General features: G+C 40.4%; 1 protein-coding gene across 3 annotated transcripts in view; it reads right to left on the bottom strand.

The window, feature by feature from the left end:
* Window positions 1-16,816, bottom strand: part of TTLL7 (tubulin tyrosine ligase like 7) — a 110,606-nt gene that overhangs the window by 5,632 nt on the left and 88,158 nt on the right. For 2 of the 3 annotated variants that reach the window (XM_080915205.1, XM_080915206.1), the window contains exons 19-20: window positions 14,704-14,864; window positions 8,656-8,829 (exon numbers count right to left, since the gene is read on the bottom strand). In XM_080915205.1, coding sequence (XP_080771331.1) covers window positions 8,656-8,829; window positions 14,704-14,864 — 335 coding nt within the window. Of the gene's footprint in view, window positions 1-959; window positions 1,034-8,655; window positions 8,830-14,703; window positions 14,865-16,816 lie in introns of all 3 variants that reach the window. The other variant, XM_080915207.1, reaches the window with a different exon arrangement.

The raw sequence follows: 16,816 nt of genomic DNA, 5'->3' as shown, positions 1-16,816 counted from the left end.
TAATTTCTTTAAAAATATTAACCCATTTAACTCAAATAACAATTATCTAACTAAATGTCACTGCTCACAACATTTTAAAGATAAATAAACTTTATGAAGCACACAGGGTCAAAGGTCACATAGCTATCGAAGAGACTTGAAAGTTTCAGAGCCCCCTGCACATCTACAGGGTTGCTGCTGTCCAGGACTGAACTTTTGAGTCCTGACAATTCCACACCCTTGTCACTTTACAACTTACATTTAGTTTTCATTTACTTCTGGAAATGTGAAGTATGAAATGTCATAAGAAGAATAGGGTTGGTTTATACGCCACAACTTTTTTAATAGAAGCGGGAGTTACTAAGAAACCATTCTTTTGGACTTGAAAAAGAAGAAATGAATCATGAACTTGAAAAGGCAGATGAAGTTATAATGTAAAAACACTGCCTACCTAAAGCAAATGCCCTGTGTGGCACAGGGCACTATGGAGCAATATAAAAGTTATTTGCCTTGAAGTCTCCACTAATATCTCCTGGGAGACCCACTGTAGCTGAACCGCAAAGATTACTTTTAAATTGTTCTTTGCGTTGGAGTTAAATAATGCAATTTGATTTTTTTAAAGCAGGAAGACTGTCTCTAGGAAGTGAATTTATAGACTATATCTGAAGAGTTCCTATAAGTACCAAAATTACAAAGAGGTTTACGGCTTTTATCTGGGCTTATTTTTGCTTTACCAAAATAACTCATAGCTAACTGGTACCCAGAAGCAGTACCACTGAGAATCTTCATTCACTTCACACCAGAGCCAAACTCCTTCTCATCCTCACATACCCACCATGGAGACGTAGAATGCATACTCTTCAAATTCCAGATTGGCATAGAATTTTATATGCTATCTTATTGCTAATTCTGGTGATTCCCCCAGAATACCGAACAATCCAAAACTGATAGGGAATTCACTTTGAACATGTTACACTCACCTTCCAACATCTCTCTGTAGTAGGACAAGGACCCCTGAACTCCTTCAGGTGAACCCAGATTCCTGGTTTGAGGACTGCAGGGTAAATAAAATTTAACAGACTATGTGCCCTGTGCTTTGGAAAACTTTTCTCACTGTCTTGAAATCTTGTGACATAGAAATAATTTTTTATCATTTTGTATAGAAAATTCAGTATGTTAATCTTATATTACCACCTGCAAATCTAGAATGCTGCCACCATCCCAAAACGAATCTCTACCCTTAGTAATTTTCTTAGTTTCTCTTCTCCTCAGCTTGGCTTCAGGAGCTTGGGTGAGAGAAACAGCCCTAAGTTTAGTGCCAAGCACTTATAAGAGACTATTTTTGATAGATCCTCTTCTCTTCCCTAGTCCCTTACTAGGTACCAAACCACTGTGGTTACTTGGATGGTACCACACATTTCAGAGGCTTGACATAAAAGGAAAAGATACAGTATCTGTCTTCCGGGCTCTAAGTTGCTTCACTCATAAAAGGAAAAGATACAGTGTCTGTCTTCTGGGCTCTAAGTTGCTTCACTCATAAAAGGAAAAGATACAGTGTCTATCTTCCGAGGTCTAAGCAGCTTCACCCAGGATGTTTTGTTTTCCTTGTTTTATCCATTTGCCTATGAATGTTATGATGTCAGTTTTAAACAAATCTGTAAATGTGCCACAATTTCCTAAACCATTCATCTAGGTTGTTTATGCCTCTTCAGAATAAAGCATCAGTTAACGTGGATGCGTAAGTTCCTCTGTAAGACACACAAGCCTTTGGGTATATGCAGTATAACTGGATGGTGAGGTGCACCTTGAGGTGTAGAGTCCTCACGAACCACAGCACTGATTTCTACTGCGGCGGCACAAGATTGCACTCCCACCAGTGATGGATAAATGTTCCCCTTAATCCTCAACGTCACCAACATGAGCTGTCATCTGTTTGACTGATCTTGGCCATTCTGACTGCTAAAATGAAATCTCAAAAGTTGTAATTTGCATAGCCTGACAGCTAAGGATGCTGAACATTTTTTTATGTGTTTCATATCCATTTGTGTTTAATTTTTTGGGAACTGGCTACATAGTTCTGTCCCCAATTTTTACAATAGGTGATTCATTTTCTTGATGTTCTGCCTTTTTAGTTCTTTATATAAGATACGAGCCTTCTATCATATTGGTAATGATCTTTTCCCAGTTGGTAAGAAGCCACTTTGCCTGTGTGGCGGTGTCTTTTGCCATATAGAGTGTTTCAGCTTGACAAGGTCCCATTTATTGACTGTTGATCCTTAGTTCTGAGTTATCAGTATCATGTTCACAAAGCCCTGTGCCTATGAGCTCAAGCCTGTACTCCACTCTCTCCTCTATCAGATTCAGGGTATTTATCTGTCTTATGTTGAGGTTCTTGATCCATTCGGAATTGAGGTTTCCACGGGGTGACTGATAAACAGGATCCTATTTGTGTTCCACATGCAGCCATCCGATTTGTTCAGCACTATCTGTGGAAGATGCTCTTTCCTCCATCATCAACCTCTCCCCTCAAAACTCAGGGAATATGTAGACAAGGAGGCAGAAAGAAGGTTAAGGGCCAGAGGAGATGGGTTACTTTGAGAGATGATTGTCTTCCACACACAACAGGGCTGAAGCATGCATGAACTCACAGACCGTGGCAGCCTGCACAAAGCCTGGGCAGAGTCAAGCCAGCACTGAGGGAGAAAAGTGAACATAGACTCCCACTCTTAAGACCCTATTTGCAACTGATATCCACTGGCAAAGGAAAAATTAGTTTCTTCCAATGGAGTCTCACGGAGTGAACTGCCACACTCAGGGTCTGCTTCATGCCCAGGCATAGAAGGGCAACACCAAGCAAACTCAACACTGTTTCTATTGACAAAATGTCTGCTTAGACATACTAATTCTCATTGTTGTGGGGTTTTGTGTGTGTGTATTTCTTCTTGGCCTTTTGTTGTTTGTGGTTTTGTTTTGTTTGCTTCTTAGAGAAAACATATAGTTGGGTAGGTAGGGATGTGTGAGGGATTAGGGGAGATGAAAACATAATCAAATATATGAAAACTTTCTTTTAGATTTATAAAAAAATAATGTTTTTTTTATCCCCCCTCCTACCCAGGAAACTTGAATTTTAGTACCGGAATATGAAGTTGACTGTTACACTCAGACATGGCATCACAAATGTGATTTCTATCTGCTTACAAGCTTGGAGTGTTGGCCTTTCTTCTCCTTTGTGTCATGTACTGATTTCTTTGTTTCACGGCTCATATTCCACATCATATCCATGACCTCACAGTCTGCTGATACTCTCTCTTACTGACGGGTAGTTGAGTAGGTTCTATGTCTCGGCTTCTGTAACCGGTGTGGAAGCATCTAGGAGCCTGGCTTCAGTGCCTTCAGGGTCATATGTGCATGTATTTATATTTAGCTTTCTGAGAATGCCACGCTGCATTCCAAAGAAGTCATACCACTTCTCATCTTCAGCAGCAAAGCCTGGGCCTTTCAGCTTTTCATATCTGACAACACATTTATACAGCACCTCCATGCTAGAGAGCAGCCATCCATTATGAAGTACCTTGTGATTTCAACTTCAACTGGAAAGGAAGAGGACAAGGCCTACTGTCCAATACCCACTGTGTCACCTGCTACTAATGTGAGACCTGTTTCTCAGCTCTCAAGAACTCCAATGAGCTCTGGCCTGCCCATCTCCCTGGGACACTGACAGTGACACCAACGGATATTACTTACATCTGATGTGTCCTGAACATCAGCCTCATGAGTAAGATGGTCCTTTTTCTGAGTTCAACATAGCTTGCTATAGCCTCAGGCCATTAATGATACCATGTGCTTGCAACTTCTTAATCGAAAGTATAATACACATTCAGAAAGAAACATTAAGCATGACCTTCAGTTTATATGTATTCTGAAGTGATTAGTTGTATAAAGCCATCATGTTGGGCATCTGGGCATCTGTGGGGTCTCTGAGCTCAGAATTACAGCATCCTCTTCCCCCATGGACTTAAGCTCATCTAAGTCACTGTGGCACTTACAACCTTATTTCCCATCCAAATCCATCTTCCTTAAAGACTAGTTTTGCTTCTTCTTTAATTTCATTAGCAATAGGACGAAATCGATATTCTTTTGTTCCTGAATAAGTTGCTCCATTTCATATTTGAGCCTTTGTCCTTGTAGATGCAGGTAAACCATTTTCCTTACGAGTACTGAATGTTATTCCACTGTGTGATGTTATAAAGTATGTATCAATTCTTCTGTTGTATACTTAGGCTGTTTCTAACTTTTTAGAACAGTGCTATGAGTAAATCATGCCGTGGCCATTGCAGTAAGAGCATCTGTATTTGTTCTTATACATTTCTACTGGAAAATGACTGGTACAGGGGCCATGAGTGGAAGGGTCGTGTATGTGATGCTCAACTGTCAACAGTTTTGCTGCTTCCTGCCATGAAGCTAATTCTTGTTTCTCGGTGTTCTTGGCAGTTCTGGATGCCCTCTTCTGTTATTCTGTAGTGTCTTGAATATGGGAAAGGTGCAAATGTTACAAGGCATGATATATATGAATGGCAGGCATCTTTCTCTATTCTGTAGCTTTTTGTTGTTGGGTTTTTTTTTTTTCCATTTTTAAATAGGCTGTGCTGATAACTATTCATATATGTACCTAATCGTAATACAAAATCCATCTATCTTTTCATTTAGGAGAAATGCTTTTGATGCTACTTTTCTAATTGCCATTTATATGTCTCAAATTCATAAAGATATTCTCCTAAACTACCCATGGAGACTTTCCATTTTACCCTTCATGACTGCACACTTAGCTCATCATCTTAATGGATAAAGTTGAGCTTCCTTTTCCAGTACTTAGATATCCAACTCTTCTAGCCCCAGTGTATGAGAAATCTTCCTTTATTCACCTGTTATGAAGAACATGCACCCCCTTTGTTATGAAGCAGGGCTCTGGGAATGTCTGGACTGGCTTACTGCTTTCCACAGGAATTCCACTGCTCAACCTGCTTGCCAACCTTCCATCACTTACCTCATCTTCTTCAATGGTTTTTCTACCAGTAGTTTACAAATTCTACTTTATGTTTCTGTTTTAAGATTGTCTTTCCTCGTTTTCCTTTCACTTCTGTATTTTTAAATGCTAGAACTAGCTAAGAACCAATATTTCTGCTACCAAAAATAAGTAAACACACAAACAAGCTGCAAAATATAGTAAGATTAAAGATGATGTCAGGCTCGTGATTGAATGGGAGAATACGTAATAATTCTGAGAGAAAATTATATTATAATGTTTATTTTAATTATTAAAGTTTATTTTTACATCTTCCTGAATATGGACCTCATACATGTTTATTCCTAACTACTAGAAATTCTTTCAAGGTATAGATGCTGCGCTTACATTTTCACATTCTAGTACTCTGCTGCTGAGAAAATAAGAATTTACTCTCTTAGACTGACTGATTCCATTAAGGTTGTTGATGTTACCTGGTTTCTCTATAGAAGCTTAGGAGCCCAGATATCCTGGCTACTTCTCTTTCAAACCTGATGCCTTATACCCGGCTTCCTCACTGGTGTTGCTAGGTCCTTCAGCGGCATGGCACAGGGGCTGGTGTGCCAGACAGCTTTGGCTTCTTCCTCACTGAAGAAGGGATGCTGGGCGTTTAGACATGTTTGTTACGCGCCTTCTGCAGTCACAAAGCGCTGGACCTCAGAAATCCCCTTTCTTCTTTTCCTGGCTGGATAAATGGTTTTCTAATCGCAAGTACAACTAAATTTGGTAACAGGGTTTCTCTGGACTTGAAACAGGGAGCGATGCTACGGGTCAAACCCAGGGCCTGCCATACCCACCATGAATACGCCTATCGCTCGGCCACCTCCCGGCAATCTCTCTGCTTCTCTCTTCTCTCGGGTAGCAGAAGACTTCAACCACTTCTTCAGGTTATGGAACAGTCACCAGTGCTACCAGCACAGCTGGATGAGGCTCGCCCTCACTAACACTTCTTCTGATTGCTAATATATAGCTTTGGGTTTTACCTTTATGTCAGTGGTAGGTGAGAATGAACATCTGTTTTTCTTTGTTAATAAAGCTCTGTTTGGGTTTTTGTATCAAAGATAGGTAAATAGTCTTAAAGAGACAGAAACTAAGTTCTCTCTTTTTCCATTGCCAAGGTGAGGTTGACAGTGAACCCATGTAAACCTAGACACTACAAAGCAGTCTGAGAACCCATAGTTTACCAACCAATTCAGTTCAGTGGAGCATCAAGCAAGTCCCAAACGTTAGTATCCTGGAGACTGCATAGACAGTACAAGTTTCTAAATGAAAGCCCTGGTTCCCACACCAACGCTAGCTGTTTGGTTATTATGAGACTTCAGTGTGCTGTGTCTTCTTTATTGATGTGTTATTTTTATAGGGTTTCAAGTTCAGAAACCACTTTCTTGCATATAATATTTAAAACTTCTTAGGAAATATTATTCAAAGTCATGTTAGTGTATAGGTCTATAAAACTGGGTGAAGCCAACTGTCTCTCTTTTGGGTTTTTTTTTTTTAAAGATAAAATTTCCAAAGATATATGTCCTCATAAAAGTTCTCAAGCTTAATTCATGAAAGCATGTTACATTTATGCTTATGCACACTCTTATTTGTAATTAATTTGCACATATACATTCACATGTGTATTTATCAAGTATACTTTATAAATAAGAGTAATAAATCCATCAAGCTAAACTTTATAACTTACAGATTCATTTCCATATGAGATAAAACTATTACTCTTAAATTGCTGTAACAGCCATCTGAGTTTTAATAGCTAGATATTGCACTAACAGGTTCATATTCCTCCACTCCTTGGACTTCCCTGAAGAGCTAACTCTCGCTGTGTTCTGGCCTCTTTCCAGAACTGCACCTTCTGACCAGTGGATGTAAGAGGAGGATGCAAGCTTGCCTGGCTTAGCCCTTCTGCAGAGAAATTGCATGTTTCCTTGGCCTCCAGCCCTCGTTGGAAGGAATTAAACTTCTTAGGCTATGGTAGTAGAAACTTCATGTTGATTCCACCCTGCCTTCAAGAAGATAAGTTGGATTGTGTTTTACAGAACTCACAGGGGTCATCTACATTATTTCCCCGGTAAGGCTTGTCAGGAATCGTCCACTTTGAGAGCAGTCTCCTGTAAATGAAGGGTTCTGAACATGGCCGGGCTCATCTGAGCACCTCTCAGAAGTCTGGAACTGAAGATTGCAGGACAAGGACACCTCTCCTAGTCACAGAATTAGAAGCAAAGAAAAGACCTGCAGCAACTGTGGAGTGTAGCCTCTTCATCCAGACTGACCAGAAAACTATCCTTCCTCACAAAAGCTACGCGATCCATCAAGAGAAACTGAGTTGTGGGCCTAGTACTACAGGAGGCATATGCTAGTGCACTGTCAAACTCCCTCTGTGTGGGATTCTGAGCCGTCCTGGTCACCCATTGCATGTACCCCTAAAGTGAAGGCTCTTTGTTTCTGAGCTAGAACATCAACATGATGGCTGTCATTTGTTTGAATCAGACGGAACCGTTAATGAGAGTTTTATTTCCCATTAAAACTCTGCAATGTAACTTTAAGGTACTCAGGGAACTCTGTCTCTAGAACTGTTATGATCATTAGGCTACTACAAGCAAAAGGGTTCAACAGCCTACACTGTGTACAAAAAAACAAAGTCTAGGACAAGTGTATGTGTCGGTCCCTTCTGATAAAAATATTCCGATCCACTTTGTGGTCACCGGTCACTGTTGTAGAGAGTGGGCTGTAGTGCCCGCCCAGGACATTTTACTACATCTGTGTGCAGGGATTCCATTTGCTCTTTCATCTTTAACCCACCCCCTGACTTGTTTTAGACCATAACTTCATTTGCACAGCTCACATGCTTCTGCATTAAGTGGTGTCACATTTGCATGATACAGGTAGTGTGACAAAGGTTGGGGGTGTAGCTCAGTGCAGGGAGAACCTGCTTATCCTGTGCAAGGACCTGAGTTCAATCTCCCACCAAACTGCAACAAAGACTGGAAGTTAGCACTCCTCTTCAGTAGCACTAGGTACCGTAATTGTGTTGGAGAAGTCTAAAACGGACTACTGGTTTACCCTGTGATCTTGCAACTTCACAGTTGCCTGTCACTGTGTTCCTTGCTTTTAAAAACTGCATGTTTTAACTCGTTAGGCATGAAACTTGATTTTGAAATAGAACTTTCCAAGAATTTGCATCCTGCTGATTGGCTTGGCAATGCTGGATAATAATATCAAACCAAACGTACCTTCTAAACTGTGTTGCTCTCAGAGTTGAATGTTGAAATATCCCTATTAGGGGGTAATGATTAACTTTATTCCAACGGTTTGACGTGCTCTTACCCAATTATTGGAAACAAGAATATATAAGCCAAATACGCTGGTTTCCGTTCACCTCCTATCTGTCTCCTTTTAGGTCTGTGATTGCTGTACTTGTTCAGTCTCTTAAAAACAAAGACTGCAAATGAAAGCTATTTTCCAGATTATAGCATGAATATATTTTCAGTTTCAGAAGAATACCAGGTTATGAAAGCATAAAAAAATTCCTAATTTTAGAAGACTATGAATTTCAAACTGCACTAAGTCATGTGCCTATACAAAACTCACTGGGAACTGAGAATGTAAAATACCTGGAGTTACCCCAGTCAGGACCAATGCCTGAGATGGGCCCTCTTGTCTCTGTTGTGTATTTGTAAACCACGAGCAGACACTGCTTGCAAAGCTCCACCAGGCGCTGGCAGCACTGGAGCTGAAGAGGAGTCACCACCTCCGGGCTCTTACTGAAGATGCTCTCCCAAGAGGATCTGTTGGCATAGAAACAGACAGGACTTCCTGTTCAGTGTTGAGAACAGCAAACAGCCACATCAGTCATCGGGAGGCAAACTGGGCCAGAAGGCGGGAATGGCCCCTTCACACATGTGGTGAAGGGGGATATTTTATAATTGATACAAATCGGGAAATTAGTCTTTGTTCCTTAAAAAACAAATTATTACAGGATTACTCTTTAAGGCTATGAGCGCTACCAACCTGCATAGCTAAGAAAATTACTCGTTCCTGCTTCTAAAGAGTGAAACTACTCCATATTAAAGTATCTGTAAATTTAATTTTAAGTATTCTCTTTCCTCCCCCCTACTCTCTCTGTCTCCCACCCCATCCCTTGAGCTTCCTTGGGCACAGGTGTCTTTTCTTACAGTGATGTATCCCAACAGATGCCCACCCCCATAAGAGCTGCATCCTTCCTCTTCTAGGTAACTTGCTCCCCAGGGAGAGCATCTCATCATTTTCTGGAAAACCTCACTGCTTGTGTGCTACTGTTAGCAAATCCCAAGTTAGTCATCAGGGCTTAACTCACACATACCTTCGCAGGGATGGAAGAGGGGGGATTCTTTTCAAACCTTGAGGGAAAAGAGGCTTGAAATTTCATAATGGTTCAAGTCTCTCTTAACAAAAACCAATTTGGGTAATCCTCAGGGGAAAGAATGGGTAGGTCTTCACAAAGAAAATATAATAATTTTAAAAAATCATTCAAAAGAAAACAAAATCCCAACAGGAAATTCAAAGACTCAATTTTCAACCTGCAGTGGCCATTTTATGTATTTTCAATTAAAAAAAAAAAGTCTTTACCGATTTAAAAATGTTTGAGGGTTTTGTTTTGTTTTGTTTTTTCTCTATAAAGACAACTGCTTATTTTCTCAGGAAAACAAACAAACAAACAAACAACATGGTCCTGAAGACAACCCGTCATCAGCAAATGACAGATTTTCTTAGAGGGTCAAAGCTCAAGTAAGTTCATTGAAAGAAACAGATTTTCTTCTGGTGTGGAAATATTCAGTTCTAAATATAATACTTTTTTTTCTTAGCAAAGGAATAAACATTTCTGATCCATAAACACTTAATTGATAGCTCAATTAACTCAAAATTTACTGCTAACTGTAAGACAATGTATGTGTGTTATCAAGAAATATATTATGGCCACAGGTAGAATAGATAATTCAGGTTCATTGCTTAATTGAACCAAGAAAACACTGGAAATAATTAACATTTACATTTGTATAATCTAAAAGATCTTAGATGTCTGAGCTGAGAGAAATAAAATTGGGTATGCCTGTAAATACACAGAAAATATCCCGTTTTGACTGCCCACCAAGCCCTCTCTGCTGGGGTCCTAATAAGTCTATGAAAGTCTGCCTACCTCATTCCCCTCCATTTTGGACAGTATTATTTATGTTTTTATACTTTGAGATAGTCTGTTTGGATCTGTGCCAGGCCTCACAGGTTATTTTTCTATGCTGACCTTAGAATTTAGAGAGGATGAAGTGGGATAATGAACGAGAAGGGGGCTTCATCATTTTAACTGGATGTAACTTTCTCCATAACCAGTGATGTTAGTTTTTAAGTCCTTTGATGTTACCAACTTCCCATGGTAGGCAAGACGGCTTGCTAGCCTGTGTCAGAACAGCTTTGATGGGTCTACTATTTCCTTTTCAAGATGAACATATGTGTCAATGTGGGTATGCATTTGACATCACAGGCAGGACACCCCATTCTAGTCTATTAAGTTTTATTCAAGTGTGAGTGTACCAAAACCCCTCAGCAGAGAAAGAAGAATAAGCAAGACCTGAGTCCTGTTGTCAGAGACTGCAGAACTTCCTCCATGCACGGGAAAGCTGTGGTAGAGACTCAGTACTATACACGGCCCCCACCCCCACCCCCTCCCTCAGTTAGGGCCTGTCAGCAAGGGCATCTATGAAAACTCCTATGCTACCTCTTGAATCCCAGCTGCTCAAAGTAACAGCACAAAGTTTTGTGGGGTTCTTGTGTGTGTGTGTGTGTGTGTGTGTGTGTGTGTGTGTGTGTGTTTGGTGTTGGTTTTACAAGGGCAAAAGGAGATGATATATTTTAGAAATACCAGTGGTTTCAAATTTAAAAAATTCTAAAATTCTCATTGCCTGCTTTCTAAATCTACATTCTCCAGAAACAGAAGTGCCAACATCAATGAATTCTGAAAGAAAAATTAAATGATTAAATAGTTCTTTTCGTTTTTCCCTAATCCTCTGAGAACTATTAAAGGGGTGGCTTTAGATGATATCTCTGGTGACATATGGTAAAGGGTAGAGTCCTGAATACTTATCATAACAAAGAGAAATGCAAGACTTAGATCATCCAATCACCCCACCCTTTCCCTTACAGAAACTTCTCACAAAACATTTATCTGAAGAAGGGAACTGATTTATTTATTCCTTTGTGGCCCAGGAAACCTAACTGATGGTTGGGTGGACAAAAGAGAGAGAACAACTTTGCTTTGTCTATATAAAAATCTAGACAGTCAGTCAAGTGAGTGAATAGTCACCAGGAGAAAGATTTGAGAGTTGAAGACCTACTGTGAACACAACCAGATGGGAGAGCCTTAAATGACTACATATTGCCTAATGTCTATCTTTTATGCCCGTTGTTTTTCACGCCAGGGCAGCTCAAAGCCGAAAAACAGTCCACTGTGTGAAGCCGAGTGCTGCGCTCATCTTTGGACCTCAGTCCGGATCGTCTAGAGTCCCGCTGAGTCCTTCCTCTGTAGCTCTCCCCAGCGGTGTGTGTGCCTTTCACAGCTGGTCTCACAGCCATGGAGTCTACATGAAAGAAGTCTGGTCTTCGCATTTCTCAAGGAATGATTTTAATTTTAAAAACGAATGTGTTGTTTTCTTGCTCAGTTATGTGGAAAATCTTTGACGAATATATTTTAAGTAACTCCAGGACAGCTCTGTACCTGACTCTATTATTTCTGAACTAAGACCTTGAAAATAAATAAAGAAGTTTGCATATGACAAACTCCCATAGAAAATGTTTTGGGCTAAAAGGCCTAAACTAGAAATAACTCGCTCTGAGTACAGAGAGAACTGGAGAATTCTTTCCCTCTGCCATACAGTTAGCTACAACTTCCTCTTTCTCTACATCTCCTTCTCCTCCCTCCTCCCTCCTCCCTCCCCTTTCTTCCTCCCCCTCCTCGCCCCCCACCACTCCCCCTCCCCGCTTTTTGTAGTCAACTCTTACTCTTCCTTTAGGTCTCATTGAAATGTTATCTGCCAGAGTTAGATAGAGTCCACAGAAATCTCGAATTCCCTCAGTCCAGAAAAACACAGTAGATGATTTTATTTAATAAGATTCTAAAGCCACACTCCTCATGAGACTACCACAGTCAGAATGTGAACCATCAGAACCCTCCTGGGGGGTGGTAAATGAGGACTTAGTGTTAAGAGTGCTTCCTGCTCTCCCAGCAGGACCTTGGCTTGGATCCCAGCACCCACATTGTGAAGCTCACAACTGCCAGTAATTCTAGCTTCAGGGGATCCAACGCATGCCTGAACTCACATGCACATGCTCTCAGACACGCATATATCCATAACCTTTAAAATAAAATATCTCTTTAGAAATATATCTCTTAAAAGTCTCCCAGAGGGCTACATGGAACCAAGGGGCTCTTGGCCATGAACATCCAACAAGAGGAGAAGAACCATTATACATCCGATACAAAAGCCCTGGGCTGAATTTACCAAAACCTGCAAGAACAGTTTGTATTATAGTTTGATGTCTCGGGCAGGCAAGGTGGCTTATTCGTTCCGTCTTATTCTTGGGTATGTTCACAGACAGAGATAGGTATGAATCTGTCCTGCAGTGACTTAAATTACATTTGCCTAATGTTTCCCATGTAATTGACCAAGAAAGCTACACTTTTTTAAGATTAAAATCATTTCTTAAAAAATGAGATTAGATTTCTTTCACCTTGACTCCATGGCTGCTAAAGGCAGGCACACACACACACACACACACACACACACACTGCACAGGCAAAGATTCAGAAGATACACTAGAACTTTGGAAGATTCAAGCAGAGGACCAAAGACAAGTAATAGCACGTAGTCTTATATCAAATAAAGCCCAAAGACAAATCTCTAAAATGGGCATGGAGCTAAGATGTATTGAGCCCCAGAGTTTCCCTCCTCTGCCTGCTCAGGCATAACTTGCTGGGACTTGATGTGGCCAGTGAGTGGTAACTCTGATGCATCTGTCTAGGAACAGTGCACACTGCCCTGTTCTGCAATCTCAACCCAGACTTCCCGAGTCTAAATAAAGGCTCACCCAATCTCTATAGGAGCCTGGGTAGATGACAGGCGCTGTGTGTTTTAGTTACCTCACCTGTCAAGTGAAGGTAACAGGAATAGTTTATTCTAGATACTATTAAGTGGATATGTGAACAACTGTCTTCTGCTTAGTAAACCCACAGTAAGTTTGACTTACAACTGCTGTCAGTGTTTGTAAGCAAAGACATCACCATGGAAATTTTCAGAGTGTTATGCTAGTGGCATGTGAGAAGGAACCTCAACCGTGCCAGAATATGTTACAAAAAATGAGTGTGGAAATAAAGCCCTGTGGTCAATGAAGTCAGAAGGCCTATATCCTCAGAGGCTGACTCAGCAGATGTGTATCCTCAGATGCTGACTCAGCAGAAGTGTATCCTCAGATGCTGACTCAGCAGAAAAGTATCTTTAGATGCTGACTCTAGCAAACACCTAGCATTAATATAAATAGCACGCTGTCTCATGGTGGGCAAGAGCTGAAATTCCAATACAGCACCAAATCAAAGGATCTACAAACAAATCAAGTAAAAATGGATTCAGGTATAGAGAAAAATTCTAGAGCACAGTGAACTAAAAAGCTACAGAACAGAGATCAAATGTTTCATATAAATCTCTGTAGAAATGTATTATAGCCAAGATTATCCACAGGTGTCACTACAAACCAGAGTGCTTTTCCCTACCGGTGACTGGCGGGTGACAAGAAGCATATAGTGGTGTGAAGGGATCCGAAAAAGGCCTGGAGGATTCAGTCTCACAGCGAGAGCAAGCACGTGCTGCTCAGGGACCAGGTCAGAGCAGAATAGTTTGTTACAGTTTTATAGCAGAGGCAAGCATGGTCTGGGCTTCTATAGGTAGGACTCGAATAATGGGTGGAGTTTTAAGGTATTTGAGAAGTGAAGCATTTTTATGGAGCTCACTCAGAACAGGAGATGATAAGAGAAAGGCCTAAGGAAGTTAGGGCCGGGGCTTAGATGGCTGTGTTTGTAGACAACTGTAGACTCGGGTGGCAGGTGAGGACAGCTGCCACCGTGCAAGCCATAAGATAAAACAAGGGAGTGAAGCAAGACTGAGAGAAGTCTCTTTCATTGTGCATGTGCATATATATAAGTGTGTCTGTGTATGTGTATGTATGTGTGTGTATGTGTGTGTGTAGTGTTTGTGTATAGTATATACATATGTCTTATGTATAGTGTGTATGTGTGTGCGGTGTGTGTATCTATGCTGTATGTGTGTGGTATGCATATTCTGTGTGTATGCACATGCTGCATGCATGCATGGGGAGAAGAGTTCGATGCTGGGTATCTTTCCTGATTGCTCTCTATCTTGCTTCTGTAAAGAAGGTCTCACATTGATCCCAGAGCTCACTACTAACTCATCCAAATCGATTTACTTACTGTAAATTATACTTGAGTTACTCCAATTATAGGCAGGAAACTTTGTACTAAAGGACTATTATTAAAGACATTTGACCACTTTCACAGTCTGTCTTTATGAATAAATAGCAACGCGGTCAAAATGCAGTAACAGAACAAAATGACTTGAACTTACCCCGAATCACAGAAACAGCTCCACAGTCCTTGGCCATGACTCCAGAGTAGGCGATTAAAAACCTTGTTGAAAATCCGGTATAAACTCAGCTCTTCAGCATCAGGGACACTCCAGATTCTTGGGAGAACTGTACGAATACTTGATTTTACTATGTCCAAAACCTAGTGGAAAGACGAGAACTTAAAATCTACACATGCATAGGTTAGCTGAAGGTTCAAAGATGTCTCTTTTCAGTGCAAGGTGTGTGTCATCTCTGGCAGTCCAGGCTGACCAAGACTTTACTGTCACTGGAGCTGGCTTCCAGCTTATGCCTCCCAAAGGCTCACATTGTGGGCATGTATCATCATTGCTGACTTAAGTGTAAGAGATGTCTGCAAGGAGAGGGGGTGAGGCAGGGAAGGGGGAAAGGAGAGCAGAAGGACTGGGAGGGAAGAGGAGAAGAAAGAAGGAGGAGTAAGAGGAAGAGGAGAAAGGAAAAGTTGGAGAGAAATAAAGAACTCAGCAGAAATACAGACCAATACTGTGAGCAGGTCTGCTGGTCAGTCCTACTGCTGAAGCAAGCAGAGAGGGCCAAAACAAGTGAGGACCATAAAATAAATGGTTTACAAAAAAAAAAGAAGAAGAAGAAGAACACAGGACATTGAACTTGACTAAAACCACACATCCCAATTCTAGAAGTACTTATATATCAAGTGCAATATCTCACACATAAATACAATATATCTCACACATAAACATGGTATATCTTACACATAAACATAGTATATCTCACACATAAACATGGTATATCTCACACACAAACACAGTATATCTCACACATAAATACAATATATCTCACACATAAACATGGTATATCTCACACATAAACACAGTATATTTCACACATAAATAGAGTATATCTCACACAAACATGGTATATCTCACACATAAACACAGTATATCTCACACTTATGAACACAGTATAGCTCACACACATATACACATAGTATATATCACACATGTACATAGTATATCTCACACATATGACCACAGTATAGCTCACACATATACATAAACACAGTATATCTCACACATATAACTACAGTATAGCTCACACATATACATAACCACAGTATAGCTCCCACATATACATAAAAACAGTAAATTTACAAATATACATGACCAGAGTACAGCTCACACACATACAAACACAGTATATGTCACACACATAAACACATTTACACACATAAACATAGCATATAACATACAAACATAAACACAGTATATAACAAACACATACATACATAAACACAGAATAACATACAAAGATACTATAAAAGAAAAAGGAAATGATCAAATTACAGAGAAGATATATTCAAACATACATGTCCAACAAGAAATTAATATCATGAACATATTTAAAACTTCCATAAAACATTAATAAAAATATCAGAAGGCTATGAACAAAAATTTCCCAAAGGAGAAAAAAATATGCACTGCAGATATAAAGAATTAGGTTGTGACAGGCCCTTTGCCACCTGGAACAGCAGAGATCTGGGGACACAGGCCAGATGAGATTGTGCTGTGAGTAAGTAACCAAAGCGCAGAGAGGGCTAGGCAGAGCTCGCGGAAAAGGTGCCTGTCCAGCACACAGTAGAGCTGGTCCTCTGGCAGAAGGACTCAGGATCCACCTGGAACACTCCTCCACTGTTGGTGGGGTTGTAAGCTGATAAAACCACTCTGGAAATCAGTCTGGCGGTTCCTCCAAAAATTGGACCTAGTCCTACCTGAAGACCCAGTTATTCCACTTCTGGGCATATTCCCCAAAGATGCTCCAACATATAACAAGGACACATGCTCCACTATGTTCATAGCAGCCTTATTTATAATAGCCAGAAACTGGAAAGAACCCAGATGCCCTTCGGTAGATGAATAATACAAAACTTGTGGTACATTTACACAACGGAGTACTACAGAAAATGAATGTATCTAGAGAATATCATCCTGAGTGAGGTAACCCAATCACACACAAAAAAAAAAAAAAAAAAAAAAAAAAAAAACAGACATAATATGCAGTCACTGATAATTGGATACTAGCACCAGAAAGCTCTGAATACCCAAGAAACAAGTCACA

The sequence above is a fragment of the Micromys minutus genome, assembly GCF_963924665.1.
Source record: "Micromys minutus genome assembly, chromosome: 4".
Taxonomy (NCBI): Eukaryota; Metazoa; Chordata; class Mammalia; order Rodentia; family Muridae; genus Micromys; species Micromys minutus.
The sequence above is the reverse complement of the archived record's forward strand: the minus strand, read 5'-3'. Positions and strand labels throughout refer to the sequence as shown.